General features: G+C 33.9%; 4 protein-coding genes across 5 annotated transcripts; 2 read left to right on the top strand and 2 right to left on the bottom strand.

Moving 5' to 3' along the window:
- Window positions 1-4,804: 4,804 nt before the first annotated feature.
- On the bottom strand, window positions 4,805-14,562 carry LOC124414058. 2 transcript variants are annotated; one of them, XM_046894934.1, is made up of 7 exons: window positions 14,275-14,562; window positions 12,476-13,409; window positions 11,864-12,002; window positions 10,607-10,743; window positions 7,090-7,184; window positions 5,919-6,119; window positions 4,806-5,888 (listed from the first exon to the last, which is right to left on the bottom strand). In XM_046894934.1, the coding sequence occupies exons 1-7, from the start codon at window positions 14,283-14,285 to the stop codon at window positions 5,168-5,170; spliced, it is 2,238 nt and encodes a 745-aa protein (XP_046750890.1). In that variant the 5' UTR covers window positions 14,286-14,562; the 3' UTR covers window positions 4,806-5,167. The 2 variants fall into 2 exon arrangements, with proteins under 2 accessions (XP_046750889.1, XP_046750890.1); XM_046894933.1 differs by having other exon boundaries at window positions 4,805-6,119.
- Window positions 14,563-15,412: 850 nt separating this feature from the next.
- Window positions 15,413-16,433, top strand: LOC124413887. The gene is made up of 2 exons (XM_046894676.1): window positions 15,413-15,603; window positions 16,133-16,433. Exons 1-2 carry the CDS (start codon window positions 15,486-15,488, stop codon window positions 16,366-16,368), a joined length of 354 nt encoding a protein of 117 aa, XP_046750632.1. The 5' UTR covers window positions 15,413-15,485; the 3' UTR covers window positions 16,369-16,433.
- Window positions 16,434-16,604: 171 nt separating this feature from the next.
- On the top strand, window positions 16,605-17,206 carry LOC124414228 (SUN domain-containing protein 1-like). Its single transcript, XM_046895205.1, has 3 exons — window positions 16,605-16,814; window positions 16,962-17,129; window positions 17,174-17,206. The coding sequence occupies exons 1-3, from the start codon at window positions 16,605-16,607 to the stop codon at window positions 17,204-17,206; spliced, it is 411 nt and encodes a 136-aa protein (XP_046751161.1).
- Window positions 17,207-17,738: 532 nt separating this feature from the next.
- LOC124414257 (40S ribosomal protein SA) lies at window positions 17,739-19,762 on the bottom strand. The gene is made up of 6 exons (XM_046895254.1): window positions 19,705-19,762; window positions 19,237-19,399; window positions 18,942-19,147; window positions 18,450-18,737; window positions 18,124-18,348; window positions 17,739-17,921 (listed from the first exon to the last, which is right to left on the bottom strand). Exons 2-6 carry the CDS (start codon window positions 19,367-19,369, stop codon window positions 17,820-17,822), a joined length of 954 nt encoding a protein of 317 aa, XP_046751210.1. The 5' UTR covers window positions 19,370-19,399; window positions 19,705-19,762; the 3' UTR covers window positions 17,739-17,819.
- Window positions 19,763-22,491: the final 2,729 nt, after the last annotated feature.

Raw genomic sequence — 22,491 nt, 5'->3', positions numbered from 1 at the left:
ATTATTACATACGTATAATTAACGTTATCCAAAATACGTGCCAAAGGCTATATAATTGTAATTGTCATTATTAGGCTGAATTATTTATATATATATATATACCGTAAGAAACGGTATATGTTATATTATTACAAAGATAAATATATACGTGAATTAATGATTAATTTGTAAAAAGATCTGCTTTATATTATACCGTAATAATTGTTGTATCAAAACTAGACAAGAGGAAAAAAAAAACCGTCTAATTTCATTCCCATTTTAACTATATTATACTTATATTATACCTAGAAACAGCTATATTGCAAGTGACATACCCTGACCGATACATAACCTAGAAATGAAATTACGTTGTTCGAGGTAACACAAAAATTTGTTATTAATAAAAATTTTAACATTGGAAGAAAAAAAAAACGGAAACGGAAACGGTATTAATGATAAATGAGCAAGGATTACGAGACTAAAATATTGAATAAATAGATTCACCCCCCGAAGGTAAAAAATAAAAAAAAATGAACACGAAATAAAAATTACATTGAACTAAACAAAGCTATTACGAAAAAGCTCGGAATTCGTGTTAGAGAATTAATCTGCGCTGTTTTATATACGGTAAGTTATTGTATATTATAAAAAAAAATTGTTCAAGTCGACCACGTGTATATAGGTGTGCATACATTTTGGTGTATAAGTATAAACTGTAATAAGTTATAAATTGAGGGGATTTAAGTACACTGCAAAATTTAAAAGTACAACAGTTACGACATAATGGCAGCCTGTTAAATCGTGAGCAATCGGATGCTTTTAACACTTATTGAAAAGTTTTTCACTTAGTGAAATTCGTTAGATTAGTCAGGACTTGTATTCACAGGGCTGCAGGTAAGTACAAAATCACTAATAAGTGACTCAATGTTGGATTGAACGACTGACTTGAATTGTAATTTGAACCGAATTGAGTTATTTCAATCTAAAAACGATGACTTGAATTGTGTAACTGATTCGCTTTGAAATCACTGACTTGAATCCCGATTTGAATTGAAATAATTTATACTTGAATGGTAGAAAAATAAGGCGGATTGAACAAACAGTGACTTGAGTTGTAAGCATTGATTGCAATTGAAATAAAACGCTTATTGAAAAAGACTCGACTTCGATGAAACAAGGCACTTGGGTTGAAAAAAAAGAAATAAGTCGAATTGAAATTGGAATAACCATAAATAACTTGAATTACGACAAATGGGTTGGCAAATTGAAGTAAGGCACTTGAATTAAAGTAAGAATTCAGTGACTTGAATGGCAAGAAATGAATTAAACAAGGCAGTGTGGTTGAAAGAAGAAGAAATAAGTTGAATTGAAATTGTAATAACGATAACGAGTATAAATTACGAAAATCGGGTTACACTGAAGTAAGGCACTTGAATTGAAGAAAGAATTTAGTGACTTGAATTGCAAAAAATGAGTAAACGAGGTATTCGGGTTGAAAAGAAAAAAGAAAAAAGTTGAATTGAAATTGCAATGACGCTAAGTAACTTGAATTTCGAAAATTAGGTTACACTGAAGTAAGGCACTTGAATTGAAGAAAGAATTTAGTGACTTGAATTGCAAAAAATAAATAAACGAGTTACTCGGGTTGAAAAGAAAGAAGAAATAAGTTGAATTGAAATTGCAATGACGCTAAGTAACTTGAATTTCGAAAAGTAGGTTAGACTGAAGTAAGGCACTTGAATTGAAAAAAAGAATTTAGTGATTTGAATTGCCAAAAATGAATCAAACAAGGTATTCAGGTTGAGAAAAAGAAACAAGTTGAATTGAAATTGTCAGGACGCGACAAGTAAACTTGAATTGCAAAAATTCCATAAAATTTCAGTAGTATAATGCAGTTGAATTGAGGAGCAAAAAAAAAAACAATGCAATACCTAAACTCGACTTGATTCAAGAATACAAATCGATTCAGAGAGAAAAAAAGTCATCAGCTAACAACAAATCGAATCAAGTGATTAAAAACGAGTTCAACTATAAACAAAAAGTGACAAAAATACGACAACGACTTACGAACAACCCTGAAATACAATAACACAATAATTACAACATAAGTACACTGTAACTGTCGGATCTGTGACTCAATTGCAACCGTAAAAAAATCGGTAATTGGTAGCTAAAGGTCAGTGACAGGTCCGGAGCTGTTCAAACCGGCACATGAGTTGATTGAACCGCTATTATCGCTGTTCCCGGTCGTGCAATTCTTTGAATTCATCGGCGTAGAGATTTTCAGCCGTGATTCAAGAGCGGAGGATTCATCCCCCGATAATGAATTATTTTGACTAATCGAGCTAGCCGACGATCGGGGATCGGCACTGCTGCTATTCCCGTCGGAAATCGTCGTCGTCGTCGTCAGGTCGTTGATGTTATTCACTGACGTTGTCATCCCCGTCGTCGTCGTCGTCGTCATCGTCGACGACGAAGTAAGGAGATGCCTAATACCGGGAGCCACTTCGATTTCATCGACGCTAGAACCGTTCGTCTTCTGCCGAAGTATTCCGACCAATTGTTCCAGTCTATAGTGATAAAAATCACACGAGGCAATTATGGGCCCCATTTTTTTCCATCATTATTTTTTACTTTCGACTTGAATTCTTTTTTTTTCCAATTTTTTTGACTTACATTACCCTCAGTGTTACACTCTCGGTTTTATTATCGATTAATTGTTATTATTGTTACGATGTGAATTATTTCTGTCTTGTTTCTCTTTCTTTCTTTCTTTCTTTCTTTCTTTCTTTTTTTCTTCGTCATTAGGCGAATTGGTTGAAAAAAAAAAAAAACGACTTACATAAATCGTTAAGAGACAAATTTTTGATAAAACAAATTTACGTAAAAACACACTTAATTGAATATTACTCGAAGGGGAAAGCTGAAGAAGAAATCAGAAAAATCCAGCCAATGCATTTCTTTCCTTTTTCTTTTTCCTTCGATGAGAAAAAAAAAAAAAAAAAAATACAGTAGATAAAAATAATCCTATACTTGAGAGAAAAATATTATCAAGTTTGTTGGAAAAATTTTCGGTTTTCAGCTCCGTTTGAAATTATTCGAAGGATATTTTTTTGAAAATTGATTAGACAGAAACTGTGAGATACCAAAAAAAAAGAAAAAAAAAAGAAACTAAAACCAGCGAAACAAAGTGAATAAACAAGAGACAAGAATTAGCATTTAGGAATAAAAAAAATAAAAATTTTAATGATATTATTATTATATATTTCGCGTAAAAAAAATTTCACGTAAGATGAAAAAAAAAAAAAAAGAAAGGAGAAAGAATTAGTGACGCTTGTTGCAGAAATGTTCACGATATATAAGTATTATCATACCTATGTGTACAGTATAAGCATTATTATTATTTTACAGCATTTAGTATATATAGTTAAAATACATGATTATTATAGATAGTATAATCACAAATTCATGCATATTTATGTACACACACACACACACACACAAACACGCGGGCACAATACGGAACTGTTGAAACAACTATAATGAGTTATAATAATGTGAAATTTTTTTTTTTCTTCTACAACACGAAAGATGTACCGGAAAAAAAAAATTTTACGTTTTAATTCACGTGTAAGAATAATTGAAAAATTTAACAATATTAATAAAACTTTTTTCATTCAACTGGACACCTTTCAATGTATTTTTTCAAACTCGATAAAAAAAAAAAAAAAAAAAACTTGACTTTCCGCGGAAGAATTTTTTTTTTTTTTTTTTTTTTTGTCGTACGAACAAGAAAGAATTCTTGGTCATTTTTGGTAAGATAAAAAAAAATATCAATATTTTTCAATATATGTAGACGAATTATTACTTCCAACAGCGTAGCGCGACGAAATATACAATAACGTATCGTATATATACTATAGGTATATATATATATATATATATATACATATAGTTATATAAAAACAAAAGCCAATATACATTTACGTAAGATATTATATACAACAAAACACATAAGAAAAATAATCAAGCATGCAGCGTCTATAATATTAATTAAACATAAGTAATGCAAAGAAAGATGAGAATGAACGAATGATATATTAAAATTAAAAAAAAGAAGAAGAAGAACCTACGTGCTTTATTGTTTTGGTTTTTTTTTTGGTTTTCACGGGTCGTATGTACAGTAGAGGTAGGTTGAATCCCCAGCAACAATATACCATATATATAAATATATATGCACATCGTTTTCTTTGTTTATGTGTTGTTTTTTTTTGTTTTTTTTCTCTCTGTCTATGGGTTTCTAGAGTTCTAAAGTTTGATTTAATAACGCCATTGTGAATAATTAATTATTATAACAGAAGACCCGTTAGATTATTGAAAAAGTGTATACATAGATATATATATATATATATATATTTGTAGTGAGATTTTGATTTTCTGTCGGGATAGAGAGTTGGATAAAATGGTTGGAATGTGGAGATATTTTGAGACGCGATAACGCGAGAAATTTAATTTTTTTTTTTTTTTTTAATAAAATTTTCTTCAGATCGTAGTTCATAAATTTCGAAAAATCGTATTCGGATTTCGTAATAATTTCATTTATAGATACCCAGAAAATCGCGTAATTAACTAATGCCTCGAATTCTTTTCTTTTCTTTTCTTTTTTTCCCTTCATTAATATATTTTTAAACAAAATATTATTGCTTCAGATTCCTAGTTTATACAATTATAGTAACGTCACGATATAATGAGATTAAAAATTCGACAACATTTGTCAAAAATTTGTCAATCTACAAACGATTGAAAAAAAAAAGGGAGGGGGGGGGGGGACTCCAATTTCGATAAAATTTTAAACAAATTAACCGAAAGTTGAAAGTCTGCATCGTTTCTTGAACGATGTGTCAATTTTTTACGGTATGAATAAAGCTAGAAAAAAAAAAACAAACATCAACAGATAAGAATTTTCCCTGCGTTTGATTTTTTTTTTTTTTTTTTTTTTTGGGAAAAATTTAAAAAAATGTCACTAACGGGAATTAAAAAATTTCCTTATCGTTAGAAAAGAAGTATCTAAGTAAAATGTTGGTTCACAATTTTCGTAGATTTTCAATTGATTTGTGAAAAATCCGGAATTCGATGATCGGACTAAATCGTATCTAACAATAACGAAATGCCCAATTTTCCTATTTTTCTATATATAAGCAGTGGTGTAAGTTGCCTTTGTCGGTGGAGGTTTGAGGCCTTTGGAATTAATAATTCTAACGGAGCACGCCGGTTTCTTAACGATATTAAGACGCCCGAAGGATTTCCCATCGACGACGGCAACTTCCGGTATATCGTCGATGCAGTCATTGGCGTTGAAATTTTTCGCTTGCATTTCCTTCAATTCGATAATATCCGGTGATTTGCGATCATCCGTTTCGTTGTTGAAAAATTCCTGATCGTTAAAATCCCGGATACACTTGTCAAAAACATCGCGTATCGCGTTATTCGTTACTGCGGAATCGTTATTGCAAGAACCGTCAGTCTTCATAGGGGTTGAAGTTGAAGTTGTGAAATGATTTTTGTCCAATATTTTCTCCTCCCGATCGTCGTTCGTACAATAATTTTTTTCCACCGATTCGCGATATCGATTATCATCGATCTCATGATTAAAAAATGGAAAATCGGCGCCGATTTCTTCATCGAAAACCGGTTTAAACTTTGACAAAGCGTTCTCGATACTCGGGGGAGTATTTTCGCAGGATTTCGAAGCGATCGGAGAGAAATCGGTAACGGGATCGGTATCGGGATCGGTATCGGTATCTTTTGACTGGGACGGTAGAGGTGCGATTACGTGATCGGTGTTACTGATTATGACTGCAGCGTGTTGCGGTAATTGCGATGGCTGTGTTACTGTGGTATAATTATGCATGGCGGTGGTGGTGGTGGTGGTGGTGGTGGTGGTTTTGGTTTTTGTTTTGGTGACGTGATGGTTGTCAGGCGTGACAGGCCTTGGAGAAGCGGCAGCTACTTCGGCGTTTTTTACTACGCACTTTGATGCCTGATTTTGGGCCTTATTTCTCGACGCCCTCGCCTCCTGGAGCTCCCGACGCAAGGCCAGCGTCTCTTCTTCGAGGGCGACTATCTCCTGACCCTCGTCGCTATATAATTGGGTTACAATAAATTCCAAAAATATGAAAAATAACAACGCTACTCGCGGTGATTCGATCCGGTCAGAAGATTTTCGATTTTTTAAACACGCCCGGGTCGGATTTAAACCGATAATCGAAACCATGTTTTATTTTTTTTTTTTTATTTCAAATTTTATTCATCGACACAAAAATCGGTTTCTATAATCGAAATTCAAAATTCAAAATTTGACGATAAAATCGCGGAATTTTTGAGAGAAAACGAATCTTGTTATAATATATTGTACTACCTTACGCATATATTACGCCCAAAAAGTATACGTACATAGAATAAATAATTTTCGTTTTCGAATGTTATTTCAATTATTATTCATAGTTTTTGTCTGCCAACTATCGAACAGGTATTATGGTGTAAAATAAATGCAGATGAAATGTAATGAAAGTGCGCAAATTTCTGCTGCACATCGCTGCGTGAAAGTGTATAGAAGAATATTTTTGTTTTTCTTCAAATAATTCACAAAAAATTCTTATGCAAAATTTGAAAATTCACGAACTGAAATTCTCAAACTTGATGAAATTTCCTGTGTGTGCAATTTTGTGTATAACAGTGAATTTTTATAGAGAATTTTCTTCCTGCAGAATATAATATCAATCATGCACATTAATTAAGTGTATATATATATATGGGGTATTCCACTCGAAACGATCCGGTTCTCGGATCCGGATGATCAGCGAATTTCATATCCGGCCATAATCTCGTTTCTTATTAATTAGATTTTACTTTATTTAGAAAAATCAATTTCTCAATTAGATGAAATTTTTTTTTCCTAACAATTGAAAGAATAAAATCCGGAGACAAAACTGAGGAAATTTTTTTTTTTTTTTTTTCTACAGTGTATAATAACAATAATTCAGACTGTATGTTATATCAATATATAAATAAATATATAATATAACGTGTATGAATGATATCGTTACTCACTTTGCGCTTGATTTAAGTGCAGCTAATTCCTGCTCAACTTTGGCAAGTCGGACTTCAGTCTCTGTCTTCTCGTCAGTGATCCGCGCTAATTGATTCTGAGGATAAAGAAATTCAACGTTTCTCGGATCAGATCAAATTTCCGATAAAAAAAAAAAAAAAATTTCAAAATCATTTCCATTGAATTTATGAAAAAAAATTCGATATCTAGCGGGAATAAAATTTTTTGAAAAATAATTTCCAAAGATTCGGGTAACTGTATAAAATAAAATTGAAAATAATAACAAAATATTTCTATATATCGATCAATAAAAACGTAAGAAAAAAAAAATAATAATAATAATAATAATAATAATAAAATACAAAGTAATCGGTCATTTTGCGAATTCATCAACGAACACGAATTAACTAATTTTGTCGATTCAAATTTGTTTTTTCGGTTTTTGGTTCTTGTTTTCTTTTCAACAACACGTTTATTAAAAATATAAGATTATAATTCGAAAACAAATTATATCAAAAAATCGACTGCATCTTATAAGAATGCAGAATAGAACTGCAATTAAAAATAAAAAAAAATAAAAAAAATCAACGTATAGTGCATGTATGTACGTTGGAATACGAGTTTACGAAAATAAATATACAATAGAATTGCAGCAGGCGGGGAGAGAATTTAGTGGCTACATAGGCCAGGATGCCGATGGCGTAGGCAGCCATTGCCTTTTGGCTGATGAGGCTAATGGATGGTTGTAACCCGAGAACCCTGCGGAGAGATGAGAACCCGGCAAAGAGAAGAGAAGAGAAGAGGAGAGGAGAGGAGAGGAGAGGAGAAGAGAGAAGAGAGGAAGGAGAAGAGAGAAAGAAGAGAGGGCCCGAGAGAAAGGCCTGCCTTTTCCCTGACAGCCGCTAAGTGGCCGCATACCCGCCCTGCGCTCATGACGCCCGTCCCTGATGAAATCCCACCCCCGCCATTTTTTTTTTTTTTTTTTTGGGGTTTTGTTTTTTTTTTGTTTTTTTGTTTTTTTTTTCCACAACATCATACGACACCGAGCGTCCTTTTTTCCCTTCTTCCTTTACCCCCATCATCATCATTCCATATGTTTCTATATATATATAAATCTATCTCTCTCTCTCTCTCTCTCTCTCGCTTTTGCCTTTCTTTGTCCGTTGAATCGTTTGGACTTACATTATTTCGGTTCGTTTGTCTATTTTTTTCTTCAACTCCCCTGATTTCTGAGAGAAATGAAAAAAAAAAATTTCTGCAAGTATAGGTACACGAAGGTGGTGGTTGAGGATATGAAATAAGTGCGGGTAAAAAACACGTGAAACTCGAATTTTATTGAATATATGTAAAATCGTGAGTAGAATAATAGTTTTGGAAAATTACAAAACTAAGATGTCGAAAAATTCCCGTGAAATCGTTGGAGTTTTTTTTTTCTTCTTCTCCTTTCTTTTTTTTTTTTTTTTTTTTTTTTTCAAATCCATATCAAAATACCAGAAATACATATCTTTGAAATTGCTTGAAATTGCGTACAGTAAGTTATATAATATATACGATGGGAAAAACGTGAAATTAAACAATTATTATAAATTACAACACGAATGAGACATGTAATTAAAAAATGTATCTCGAGATGAGAATTTTTCAAGTCAATGCTTGCATGCAGATAAAATCAAGAAATTATAAATATCAGGATGACTGAACGGTTGGAGAAAAGATTTTTTTTTTTTTAATTTATCGAAAATGTCATAGGAAATGTATCTTTTGTTTAAAGAAACGTTGTCCGCGTCAAAAATGAAAAAAAAAAAAAAAAAAAAAAAAAAAAAAAACAATCATGTCCTCGAAACAATAATTGTGATGTAAACGGAAAATTTATATTTCAATAGAAGAAGAAGAGAAAAAAAAAAAAAAAAAAAAAACATGCATTTCCATTTCTTTTTCCATTTCTATATCAAAAATCAAAAACTCGATATTATCGAAATTTTATTGTACTTGAGTCTGTAGTTTTTCGCCCCCATAATTCACTGTTGGCGACTTATGACGAGCGATAATTTTCGGATCTCGACAATATATGTATAGGAGATCACGATCCTGCAGACTGGCAGATTCACAATACGAGGGACAATTTATTTTATGTGAACTAACACAAGGCATATAGAGGCATGCACCCATAACACATACAGATAATATAATAAAGAAGGATCGGAATAAGAGTGTGACGACGATGATGATGGCGGGGCTGACTCGCCACCTGGCCATACTAAGTTGTCCTAATCAAACAGTCGATCTCACGAAGAAAGAAAGAGAGAGGGAGAGAGGGGAGAGAGAGAGAGAGAGAGAGAGAGAGAGAGAGAGAGAGAGAGAGAGAGAGAGGCCATTGTGCAAACACTAAAATTCGACTGTTCAGCGTTTTGGCCTTCTGTTATGGGAGAATGAATGCCAAAACAACATCCTCAGTGTATCAACAATAACGAATAAGAATGATGATGATTTTCATGAAACTAAATCGTTTTTATTGCGATTGAAAATAAGGCTGAATATTGGGAAGGGGGGATAACTATTTTGAAATATTTTAATGACTTTGTGAAGTGCCTAAGAGTTTTGAAATTATCAATAAATTTTTTCCTTGTTATAATTTTACTGCGTTTCAGAGATTTCGAATATTACGATATAACGAGTTTTCTGTAATACGAATCATTGCAATAATCTTTCTAACTTCAGCCTTTTAGTGATTAAAACTTATTTCTTATAGCTCGATCGAAGGTAAAGTGAAAACAATATGAAAAAATTGTAAAATAGTGAATTTTCTTCATTCGATTTTTCAAAATCTTGTTCAATTTTGACGAAGTTAGATATTGAACGGATAAAAAATTATCCCACACAAGATTGTTTAACGCTAAGTGAGAAATTTCTAAGCTAGTTTTGAGAGAGATAACTTTTTCACACAATGAATGAATGATTCGTTTAATATTATACATATAATTTTTTTAGGATAAAATAGCGTTGTAAAAACTTATAAAATGCTATGAAAGTTTTTTCTTTCTGAGCCAAACCCTGAGCGAATTCAATATTTTTGAATAAACAACCAGTTTTTTATAACGAGATTGAAATACTATAAAGTGTAATGTAACGAAATTAAAATAAAAAAAAGGAAAAGGAAAAGACAAGCAAAAAAGCAGACAAAACAAAAAGCTGCACTTCAACGATTTAGAAAAATTGACTTCAGCAAATATAATTTGTATTATAATTTGCAAAAAAAATTTTTCTTATTGTTTACATCGAGGGAAGAAGTATTCAGCTCAAAAGAATTCGTCATAAAAAAAAAAGTACCTAATCGATGAGTGTAGGATTGAGTAAAATTTTTTTTCAAAAACGCAACGAACATTGAAGCAGTAAATAGCAGTAACCCCTCAATAATTCAGTAAACACTTGAAATTATGGAGAGATTTTCTATAGGAAAGATAGAGATACATTAAAAGAGGCACAACGTGGATAAGAAATGATAAAAACTTGTGGTTTTACCTTCAACTCATCCAATTCCGTCGTCGCCGTATCAGGGATCGATGAAAAGGGCTGCTTTTCGTTCATCATTGATTTTACCTTTGATATTAACGATTCCTCGCGTACTTTTGCCGCCTCTCTCATCTCCCTGACGATATCTGCGAAAATAAGAAGAAAAAAATACAGTTATTTACTAAATTTGATATTAAGGGGGGGAGAGGGGGTAAGGGTTTCAGCGTAAAAAAAAAACACTTTTTTTATGAATTTTTTTTTGAAATTATGGATTTAGCAAATTCATTAAAACCTTTTGTACATTATTAAGCATATTTTTAACAATATTCTGTAATTTTTTCATACAGAAATATTGCAAAACAAGCCGATGACAGAGCTTGCCCCAGAACGTCTTAGAAAAAAAACCATTTGCGGTGTTCACTATATCTCGGTCGGAAATTATTTGAAATCAAAATCCATTAAAATTTAGTCAAAGTATTATCAAATCCTCCCCCCAACGTTCTACGGTTATTTTTTTTTTATTTAAAAATTTTTGGTGGCCATCTAAAGTGTAAACTGCTATTTTCCACGAAAAATTCCGCCATTTTGTGGGTGGGAAACCCCCTTAATGTTAAAAAAAAATTTTTAACTAAACGTTGGGGGGAGGTATTTTATATGTAGAAAATGTGTACCAAGTTTGGAATAAATCGGTCAAGTAGTTTGTAAATGGCAGTGAACACGGACTTTGAAAAAGTAGTTTTGAGAAAAACGCGGTTAAAGTTTATTGAGCTAAAAAAGTGAAGAAAAAAAGCTCTGTCACTGGCTTGTTTTGCAATATTTCTGCATGAAAAAATTACAGAATATTGTTAAAAGTATGCTTAATAATGTACAAAAGGTTTCAATAAATTTGCTCAATCCATACTTTAAAAAAAAATTCACAAAAAAAGTTGTTTTTTTCTACGCTGAAACCCTTACCCCCCCTTCAAGAGTTTTGCTCAGATAGACTTAAAATTTTGAAAATATAGTCGTGAAATGTTTAACAATCAGATAAGACAAAAAAAAACTTCGATTTTTCGAAAGTGTAAACCCTTACCTCCCCTTAAAATGCAATTCGCGTCGAATCATATATTCGTAGAATCTTACTTCAACTTCAGAACTTTCTATCGTTCCGATAAACTACATTATAATTATAAATAATATCTGCGACATAATCGATTTTGTCGTTTTTGAAGTTTTTTTGTTTCTAAACTTATCAATCTAACGATTTTTATCTCGTGAAAGGTTAACCTGATAACATTCCGGGTTGATAATCGGCGAAACTGCTTTGTTTTAATCTGTTCAATTCCATTTTGACCGTTTCTAGCTCGGCTTTGGTTTGATGAAGTTCTCTAAAAAGCTGACTATTGCTTCCCTTCAAAGCCGTCACCTGAAAGATAGTAAAAAAAATGAAATCAAATGAAGATGAAATAAAATTATGTAAACAAATGAGTGAGTAGTCAGTTCTTATCTTTTATAAATTTATCGATCGATCAACCTCTTAAATCTCAGTTGTCAAAACTCATAGAATCTCGGTATGAAGATTAATCCGACGATAAGATATCTAACAAATTCTCAATTGCTTTTGCTAACTCTAAAAAGCCCAGAAGCTAATCAAGAGACTGCTAAACTAGAAATTACAAATTAATGAGATTAATTTTTAGACCTCAAGTTTATGCTGCTGGTTATAAAATTAACGAGACTTTTCATAATTTCATTACAGAACAGCAGAGAGAAGTCAAAACTGACACAAAAGATGCAAATTTCTTGAACATCACGAAGATCTTGTTGTATTATTCAGTTAATTTAAAATCTACGACGAAGTAAAAAGCCTGAAAGAACAAACGAAGAGCAAAAATCTACCTGCTCGATAAGCGAAAGAACAAGTTTACTACTTCTTTCGATAGTAGTAACAGAACTGGCGCTATCCATTGACTCCGAGTCATCGCTCTTGCCGATTTTAGGTATTTGAAGAGGTCCGAGTCCAGGATCAGAGTACCTCCTATGTTCGCACCCTAGTTCCTGAGCAGTTACACCATTTTCGATATTAGCGGCAGGCGGCAGGCTGGCGTAGTCCCCATTTTGATAGCCGATGCCTGTAGAATAGCCGACGTTATTCTCGTGCAGGTTGGCGTATCCGTTGCCATAGTTGAACGGCATGGGAATTTTGCCTCCTGAGATCCCAGATGCACCCTGAGCATGATTGTGCCGCGGCCTGCCTCGGTAGCTGTGATAACTAGGCCTCGGCACAGGCTGATAAAGCTGATACATGGGTGGCAAAGAAACAGGCTCCATTGCGTAGGTCAGAGGCATCGGTGAATAGCCGCAAACCGTCGGATCCGAAACAGCTGTGAAGAGTCGCTGACCGTTTTGAGTAGCGAGTAATTGTTGCTGGACCGGCGACTGTTGCCAATAAATTTTACCGTACTCCAACTGAGCTGCCGAATTCGAAGGCACAGAGACGTAGCCTTTTTGTTGTGAATTGAATTGCTGCTGCTGTCCCTGTTGTTGACGCGAATCAACGCAATGCCCAAGTTCACCTGGCTGAGGCAAGTTTCCATTTCCCTTTTTACTGCCTCGTCGTTTACTCTTTTTAGCATGATGGTGATGATGATAATGATTACGCGAGTTACTGCTGTTCCCGTTGACAGTGATGCTGCTGAGTCCGGTGCTGTTGCTGCTGATTCCGGAACTGTTGCTATTGATTCCGGCGGTGCTGTTGCTGCTGTTACTGGTACTGTTGCCGCTGTGACCTGATTTTTGTTGAGACGTTTGATCTCGTCGACTATCCCCTGGTCTGAAAAATTATTTTTTTCTTTTTAATATATAATTAATCATTATTTTATTGGACATTCGTGTTATTCTTCAATTGCAATTCAACTTATGGGTTTTTCGAGATCGATTTTGGATACTTGACTTGCAGTTTTTAGTTAATATTTAAATTTCTGAGTTGGTTTTTTGCTATTTTTCAATTGCATGAAGGAATTTAATATTCCATGAAATTTGGATTTTAAAACCAGTCTTGTATCGCTTTTAGAATGTTTTTTGCGCTGTTGGATAAACATGTAAGGAAACCCGTCTCGTCTATAGAACATTTTTTTCTATTTCTAAATGACTAAATACAAGCGTCTTCTATTCTCAAAAGCAAATACAGCATAAGCTACACAATAATCTTTCAATGTCATCCGACCGAAGGAAATTGGTACATAAAAACAGTGGGACTAAGAATCAAAACAATCGCTTCTAACTGAAGATTGTAACCGATAATGAAAAGTTTACAAACTTTTTGAAAATCTTTCAGAATTAGGCAATTCCTAATGACATTAACGCAACAGAAATTCAACCCTCGGTTGCATTTTCTTTCAAGAATCTAACCCTTCATTCAAGAATCGTGACTTGAACTGGATCTTTCAAAGAAAATCTATTCTACATACGAAAAAATTCGACGATGAATATAAATTCTGCAAGTGTATAATCCTAGGAACTATTATCGTCTAGAACCTAATGTAGAAAAGTGATTGTACATCTGCCAAGTGATTATGACACAGACAGAATTAGGGAGAAGGAATGCGAGGAGAGGAAGAGTGATGAAAAAATTTATTCGAGGGATAAATAGAAGGACAGCATCGATGCCAATTAACATAATTCAAACGGTACTTAACCTTTTTTCCATCGTTGTCGTTATTGTTGTCTCTCTGTTTATAAACTGCGGTGATTTGTCGTCGTTTTTCAATTGTTTACTGGTCACTTTTGTCGACAAACGAAGGATGAGTCGCAAATCAAATTAAATTTCGCACGTAACAACGAGACGTTTCATCTCTACAAGGAAATTAGAAAATTTAACTAATACCGATCCTGATGTGCCGCTGTTTTTGCTCCTCCTAATGCTGATGCTGTTACTAGCACGGCCTCGAAATGCGACTAATCAAAATCAACGCTGCCATCTTGGATCGTCCCTGTCACATGGAGGCGCCATATCGAGTTCCGAGAATTGTCGAAAGTTGAGAATCGTCGTGTTAACCATCCAAGCATTCTGATTGGTTGACTAATCGAATCTAACTTTAGTCAACCAATCAGAATGCTTGGATGGTGGGAAATGCTGTTACGTTTTGTTTCAAATGAAATTCCAGCTTCTGATTCAAATTTCATTGAAACGTGCAGAAATAAATTATTGGCGCGCTATATTTATGGACGCATCCCGTAAAAAACGAATAAGGCAGTGTTAGTTTACCTGATTTTAAAACTAAATTTATAAATAATAGTATTTACCACAAGTGTTGAAGCACGTTAAATAATTACTTCAGTAGCGCTTTGCTATGGTAAATATGTGCTCTGCATTACCCACTTTTTCGTGGAGCGCTACTAAATCATAGCAATTTGAAAACAAGATCATACCCAGTAAATTTTTCTTGAAAAATTCACCATCAAACTTGATAGATCAGGGTGGTTTGATCGGCAAAAAAATTCTTATCTTAAAAAAAAAATACAAACATAAACAGACGATTTTTGAAATCGGTTAATTAAAACCGGCATTATTCGTACTAGCGCATCGGATAGCGGAGTGAACACAGTAACGGAACAACGGAAAAGCGGAAAAAATAATATAATTATTGAAGTTGCGATATATATTAGCCATGAATTTGGGTTCAGATTTAGAAATATAAGTCAGATAGGATTGTTCCACGTTTTATGCGATGGATAGCCGCAAAAATAAATGTAAATAGTATAGTTAAATTCACATAATTACACAATGATAAACGCAGTAGTATATAAATATTAAATTTACCAAGTATAAAAAATAACTTCGTTCTTTATATTACGCAAATAATATACGACAACTTACCGACATTTTATAGTTTTTTTCAGATCGGCGATGCAATTAATGACTCTCGACCTCTGGTTACTTCTCAATACTCGCCGTATGGTTAATTTTCTTACAAAAATCTTGGGCTTCCTGATCCAAATCATATCCATAATGGCTTTAGGAGCAGGTATCAAACCAAAGCTTGTATCTATTTGAATGACGAAATTTTCATTAGAAATATATCTTGCATTGTACATGAAACACGAAAAAATTTGCTTCGTTTCATTTCATCAATCATTTAACACCAATTTCATCTCAACTCTGAACAAAGGAAAAGAAAGATAGAGAAAAAGAAAAACCAACTTCATTGACAAGTATATTTTCTCCTCTTTTCTTTACTGATAACTTTCCAAGTTAGGATGAGATTTCATGAAAATATATTTCAAATTAATGAGAAATAATTCAGCAAAAGTTTTTATTAAAACAGTAATCATGATGGATTTGAGATTGAAAAAAGAAACACAGAAATTAAAATAAAACCGAATAATTTTTACAATAGGTGAAACTAAACGTTAAAACTCCTGACAAACTTTTTTTCAATATGCCTAATTTTTATTACTTTCAACATAATTATCAACGAAAAAAATTAGCATATAGAACTGGTATAACAAAAATCATTAAAACGTATGAAACTCATTGCTAATATTTTGAATCAGGTGTTTTAATAGCATACACATTGGTGCATGTGAAAATTGATATGTCGACGTACCACGAAGAGCATCCCTATGGAAAGGTGGTAAAATCGAGCGACGAGGGGCTCATTGGTATTGCAACGACTTCGACAGAGTCAAATTTGCTGCTAAAACACGAGCTAGCGAGCCTCAAGAACCAGGCGCTCAGCATTGAAATGAGCTTGATAAAAATGGCAAAGAATTACATATTTAACGATTAATAATTAAAAAATGCTTAAAGTTTTCTCACTTTTTTCTTCTCCTAACAGAAAAATCAATACAAGGATCTCTCGAATATTGCACTAAGTACTAGAAAAGGTATATGTATAGAAAATAAGTCTTTAGTGATACAGAACAGTTAAAAATATCATTAAGAGCTGATTTTTTGAGCTCGCTTAAGATTTAAGCTTGATTCGAGAATTTCTCTACTTGCGCACGAACTCTGAATTTAATAAGAATGATCAAAGCGATGATAATTATGTTGACGAGTTGTTGGGTGTTTGATTCAGATCACGAGCTTCCAGACTTTGCATCCGAGGCTGCCGGTGGAGCAGTTTTAGACACTCCAGACACAGAGTCGTATCACAAGCCTGATCATCAGCAAATAACTTTTTTTGGCATTCCAATTTGGGAGGCGGGCTATTTTACACCTCGTAAAGTGATTCAGGTGTGTTGATCGGGTTTGTTGAGCATTGATTTCATATGAAAATGGAGAAAAGCCAACTTTTGCTTTACTTAAATCAATACAGCAAATAATCTGTTTGATCAGTTTTACCGTTTACAGTTTTATAATTTTTCCGTACTAATCCTCTAGCCATGGACTCAAGCGGGAGAATGCTGGGCGTTTCGAGGATCAAACGGAAAAATACTTTTGAAACTGGCACGTGCAGCATACATTGACAAAGTTACACTCGAGCACATACCCGTATCAGCGTCGTTAACTGGATCGATAAACTCAGCACCACGAGACTTTTCGGTTCATGTGAGTGAAAATCAGAATAGTAACATTAAGCATCTTTCGATTAGCTATCGCTTCATTATACGCCTTTCGAAATGTAATTACACAATCTTCTCACACCTTTCAGGCGGTAATAGAACACGGTCTTCGGACACTAGATAGTTTCACGTACGACATCAATGGCCAACCTTCGCAGACCTTTGTTCTGATGGTAAGACTAACCATGGCTTGCCCATGTTTCCTGATTTTTCACAGCCTAATGATGTAAGTTAATTGCGTTAATTTCAGGACAAAGAGGTGAAGAAGCTGTATCCGGTCGAAACAATTCTTCTTGAAATACAATCAAACTGGGGTCACCCTGATTTCACCTGCATTTACAGATTCAGAGTTCACGGTAAAATAGCCAGTCGACAAAAAAACGGTCATGATTTCGAGATTGGCGATGAAGATTAGAAAATATACTGTGCAAAGAAGTCAAATCATTAAAAAAAACCATGAATTACGTCAAAAATAAATTAGTGTAACTGACTTTGACGATCATATCGAGAAAAGTCGTTTTGTTTAACACTGTAACGAATATTACGTATCAAGTGTACAAATCTTAAAAAAATATAACGATAAAAATTAACGTACTGTGATTTAATTTTTCACTTTATTATTGTGTTGTATTACAAAGTGATTTAGCAACACGCGATAGCTCTGAAAGCAACGCGATTACCATTTCTCAGTCGGCGCTCCACCCCAGCTCTGGGTAGGAGCAGGTGCTGCAGCAGCTGCGGTGGCAGCAGGCGGAGTCGCTGACCACTCGTCTTGTACCTGAGGAGAAGTGTTTTAAATCGAAGGATTTCATTGAATTCGAAGAATAAATCGAAAAGCATCAGAATCGGAAGAACTTCGTACAGCTTGTCTGAGACTTGTTTCTGGTCAACTTTGGTGTAGCATTCAGTGAATCTGATCTTGAAAAACATTTGCATGTTTACAACAACGAGAATTTCAGTTACGTTAGTTAGTATTTTACCTGCGCAGCCCAGTCCTCGTTGGGTGCAAAAGCAGCAGGTGCACCAGCGGGGGGAACAACTGCGGGTGCAGCGCCAGTATCGTCGGCCCAGTTCTCGGTCGCCGGAATGACAGCAACTTCGTTAGCCCATCCAGCCTCAGCGGTCGGCGGAGCTTCGGCGCTACTGATGAAGTCCATCTTTGCCGGTGCTGCGATTTCTTTCGCCGCTTGTTCTTCCTTCTCGGCCTGTAAAATAAATCATTGAGCGTAAGTTAAGAAACTAAATTTCTTGATAAAGTTGACCGAATTATCTCTGATCTTCTAGTGTTTTGCAACAAAATACAAACCTCTTCCGGATCCCTATAGAAGAAGAGATCGACGACGACTTCCCATTTGGTTTCGCGGGGAATTGACCCTCGGAGACGAAGTACTTCGCGTGCTAGAAGCCACCACATCAGCCCGATACTGTGCCAGCTTTTAGTGTTGCACGGAATTGCAATGTCGACGAATCTCAAAGGCGAATCGGTATTGCAGAATGCGATTACAGGGATGTTAACGTAACTCGCTTCGGTGATGGGTTGATGGTCGGTGACTGGGTCGGTGACGATTAGCAGACGAGGTTCGCGGAAAGCAGCCTTAAAGCGTTGAAAAAAGAATGTCATACGATGCCGAGGAGATTCTTGAATTGTAAAATCTGATTTTTAGTTTGTTTACCACCATTCAGAAAAGATTAAGCCTTATGTACCAACACATGTACTATTCTGGACATAAATTGTCTCATCATTTAGTAAACATTATTAACTCTAGCTTCGAAGATTAATAAAAAAAATCGTAGCAACCTGAATCTGATTGGTAAATGCACCAGGCGTGAAACGTCCGGCGATCGGAGTAGCGCCTGTGTGAGCGGCGAACTTGAGAACAGCCCTTTGGCCGTAGGGCCGAGAACTGATGACGAAGACCTCGCTGGCATGCTCGATCGCTACGATGGCACGAGCAGCCAACAAAAGCTTCTCCCAAGTACGACGAAGGTTGATGATGTTCACACCTGAAGATAAATATTAGGAACCTTGCTTTGGAACTTATTCTATTACTCAAGAGCGGATCGAGGCGCAGTTTACGAGCAATTCAACTCACCATCGGCACGCCGTTTATAGACGTACTGTTCCATCTGAAAATTAACGTTGTCACTGCCCAGATGAGTGCATGCGGCCAACATCTTGGTAACGTCATCCTCCTTCAGAGCTAGCGCGTCTAATCCTCCCGACATCTTAACGTTGTGGTTGAACTACGATTCAACCTGAAATGCGAAGAATTTTAGTTAGCTCGAGAAATAAAGTGGTGCGGATTCTGACCGAAAGGATAAACTCGTTTCTCGCACGTTGCTTATTATTAATCGACGAATCGAGAACTTGGAGGCTAGGTTGACACGTGTACTCGCCACGCCGTCCCAAATTTTTCAATTTTAAATCGTAAGCACCGAAGTTTTTGTCGTTCCAAACGCATTTCAAGGCAGTAAAGGCGTCGCTGATTATCTATGCTCAATTTCACCGCCATTTGTAGTCAAGTAACAGTATAAAATTGGATTTTTGCTGCTGAACTCACGTTTGGCAATGCCACTGGGAGACTTCCTGAACAGGAAAGAATGTCCGCCATTTTGAAGACATCGAACCTCAATCAAGTCCGTTCTTGATTTTCGACCAGGTCGTTTTGATTTTCCTGAAAAAAAAAAAAAAAAAAAAAAAAAAAACGGACAGAAATAATATCTGCATAATTTTTCTCCAACTTTTAATCGCGGCAGATAATATTCCAGGATCGGTTTTGCGGTTGCAGATTTATTCCGGGAGCGTTTTCAGGCGGAAATTGTGACTCATGAAACGCGCGAAGTTCAAATGTCGAAATGTTTAAATTGTAGATATTTTGTATAAAATACAACTACAGTATACAATCAGCTGTTAATCACTTTGTAAATAATAATTTAGTCTTTGAGTAATTCGATTACACGTGATACATACCTGTTAACGATAAAATCAGCATCTTCAACGATCAGCTACGAGTCTCTGGTTATCCTTGCTTCAATCGTTACATTTCGAAGAAATGATAATCGTAATAAAAGAACGAAATAATCGTAGTATTATTTATGAGAATGCAAAAGAGTAGTGCTAAAATTTATTTCATCATCAATCTTTTACGCTCTCTTTACACACGTGCACGTTGATTTCTATATGTACATTACATACCATACATGAGATAGAGTACACACGACACGGTATACGTAAATTATACTTACGAAGAGATAATTATCTTCGGAGCGTATATTGTGTGAAATATGTATGTACTACGTATGTATGTATGTATGTATTCATGGTGAAAGAAACGTCTAGCAAAATGCTTGCTTACACTTCATGACATATTATTTTAGTATACATATATATATATATATATATATATATATATAGTTAAGTACTAATAATATGTATAAATATCTGTAGCAATTTTTCTCACAAGTACTTTATATTTTACAAAAAAAAAAAATTATAAATCGATATTGCAGTTCGGTTCTTTTGTATTATACTTTGGCTACGGCACATCGTGCTTAATTATAAATAAACGTAATATATTTGTTGGTCCTGCATTAAACTCGAATCAAGTTTATTTTTACATTATTTACGTATTACGTAATTATACATCATCTTCATACATCATGTGCTACAAATAACAAAATTCCATTTTTGAACTTGTATAATATGAATGATTCATTACTAAGCAACCGATTGCCAATATTTACGAAAAATCATTCAACTATTTCATTACAGTAAATGTATTTACAAACGATACGATCGTTGACTATAAATTTAGAGTCAAAGTAATTGTAAGAAAAAAAAAAAAAAAAAAATGGAAGTAATATCATAATAATTATATCAAAATCATATATTAATTAGATCAGATGTATCATTGCACTATTTTTCATCTCCTTTGTACACCAATTTGCCCAAATTCTTATTACTTTTCCTTTTTCAATTAAAATCATGTGATTCTCATTTCACCTGCGACTGTGAATAATGTAAATATAAGTAACATATAATTTAACTCGATGATGTATTAGAAAGTATACCCACCAGCATGAGACATTTTACCGTAGTCTTAAGGCCAAGTATTATAAGAATAATATAATAAATCTTGATACTAGAATATCATAGTAACACCCCAATATCTGAGATATTTTCAACTATTGCTATACATATAAGAATCATTAAAAATGGCACAATGCTAATAGTTTGCTATTATTCATAATTACCACTACGGTATACACAAATTTATATTATATATATATGTATATATACAATAATATATATATATATATATATATATGACTGTACCTTCAAAAAGTTCATCATTACTGTAAGGCTTTTTCTTCTATTTTTCCTACCGAATTACTTGCTACATACTATACTATTCGCTAGCAAATCTGTGTACGTTTATGTCCATAAATCGTCGTAAGACCCTGCACCTTGTAAAAAAAAAAAAAAAAAAAAAGAAGAGATTATTTGAATAAGATGAAAAAATAATAGCAGTTCATTCGTCTAATTACCATACTATGAAATCGCTGAAACTTTGATCTACTATTTTCTAGATAATAATGACTTTCCGATCAACGGACGCGTGATTCCAACTTACCATTGCCGATCGTCGTCACCGTTCGGTTAATGATTATGAAAAAAATATAAATAGTATTACCGATCAAAATATCGAAAAGAAAAAAAAAAAGTAAAGTCAGAAACGGAAGAACGCAACGTTGGTAATAGTAAATGAGTATAATTATAACAGGTGATAAAAACTAAAACCATCTGCATATTAACTTCAATCAATTAATACCGAATATTATTATATATAAACAATCGAGTCGCTTTACTCCGCAACAATAGGTCGCAGTAATATTCGAATAATTCTTACGCGTCGTTGAAGTAAGTACATTGTTACAAAGAAAAACAAAAATTAATCAAGATATTTCAACAGCAATTATTTTCTATTCGAAACTTCCGGAGAATATACAGGGAATAATTTCTTGATAATTGAGTTGCAGGACGTGATACGAAAACAAATAAGAGATTCATGCATTCATGCACTCTTATTATTGAGTTGCGTTACATTTTATTATTAACAATATATATATATATATATATATATATATATATATATTATTATTATATTGTATATATATATATATATATATATATAAATATATATTGTTAATAATAAAATGTAACGCAACTCAATAATAAGAGTGATAGCAATAAGAATAATTACACAATAGTTGCTTGATATTTAAACGGTAATAGTAATGATAATAATAGTAGTAATAGTAGTAGTAGTAGTAGTAGTAGTAGTGGT

Source organism: Diprion similis, chromosome 13 (genome assembly GCF_021155765.1).
Source record: "Diprion similis isolate iyDipSimi1 chromosome 13, iyDipSimi1.1, whole genome shotgun sequence".
Taxonomy (NCBI): domain Eukaryota; kingdom Metazoa; phylum Arthropoda; class Insecta; order Hymenoptera; family Diprionidae; genus Diprion; species Diprion similis.
This window is presented reverse-complemented; position numbering and strand designations above follow the sequence as displayed.

Bases quoted from the DNA above. Each gene is read 5' to 3' on its own strand.
- LOC124414058 (XM_046894933.1), bottom strand. The intron at 12,003-12,475 runs GTAGATTTTTGC...ACTATCTTTCAG, and splicing joins TTCTTTCGCTTATCGAGCAG to GTGACGGCTTTGAAGGGAAG. The intron at 10,744-11,863 runs GTTAACCTTTCA...TTATTTTCGCAG, and splicing joins TCAACCCGGAATGTTATCAG to ATATCGTCAGGGAGATGAGA.
- LOC124413887 (XM_046894676.1), top strand. From the start codon at position 15,486: ATGCAATTAATGACTCTCGACCTCTGGTTACTTCTCAATACTCGCCGT. The intron at 15,604-16,132 runs GTATCAAACCAA...ATTTTGAATCAG, and splicing joins CATAATGGCTTTAGGAGCAG to GTGTTTTAATAGCATACACA.
- LOC124414228 (XM_046895205.1), top strand. From the start codon at position 16,605: ATGATCAAAGCGATGATAATTATGTTGACGAGTTGTTGGGTGTTTGAT. The intron at 16,815-16,961 runs GTGTGTTGATCG...CTAATCCTCTAG, and splicing joins CACCTCGTAAAGTGATTCAG to CCATGGACTCAAGCGGGAGA. The intron at 17,130-17,173 runs GTGAGTGAAAAT...TCTTTCGATTAG, and splicing joins CACGAGACTTTTCGGTTCAT to CTATCGCTTCATTATACGCC.
- LOC124414257 (XM_046895254.1), bottom strand. From the start codon at position 19,369: ATGTCGGGAGGATTAGACGCGCTAGCTCTGAAGGAGGATGACGTTACC. The intron at 18,738-18,941 runs GTTGCTACGATT...CAACGCTTTAAG, and splicing joins CATTTACCAATCAGATTCAG to GCTGCTTTCCGCGAACCTCG. The intron at 17,922-18,123 runs GTAAAATACTAA...ACTTCTCCTCAG, and splicing joins ACGAGGACTGGGCTGCGCAG to GTACAAGACGAGTGGTCAGC.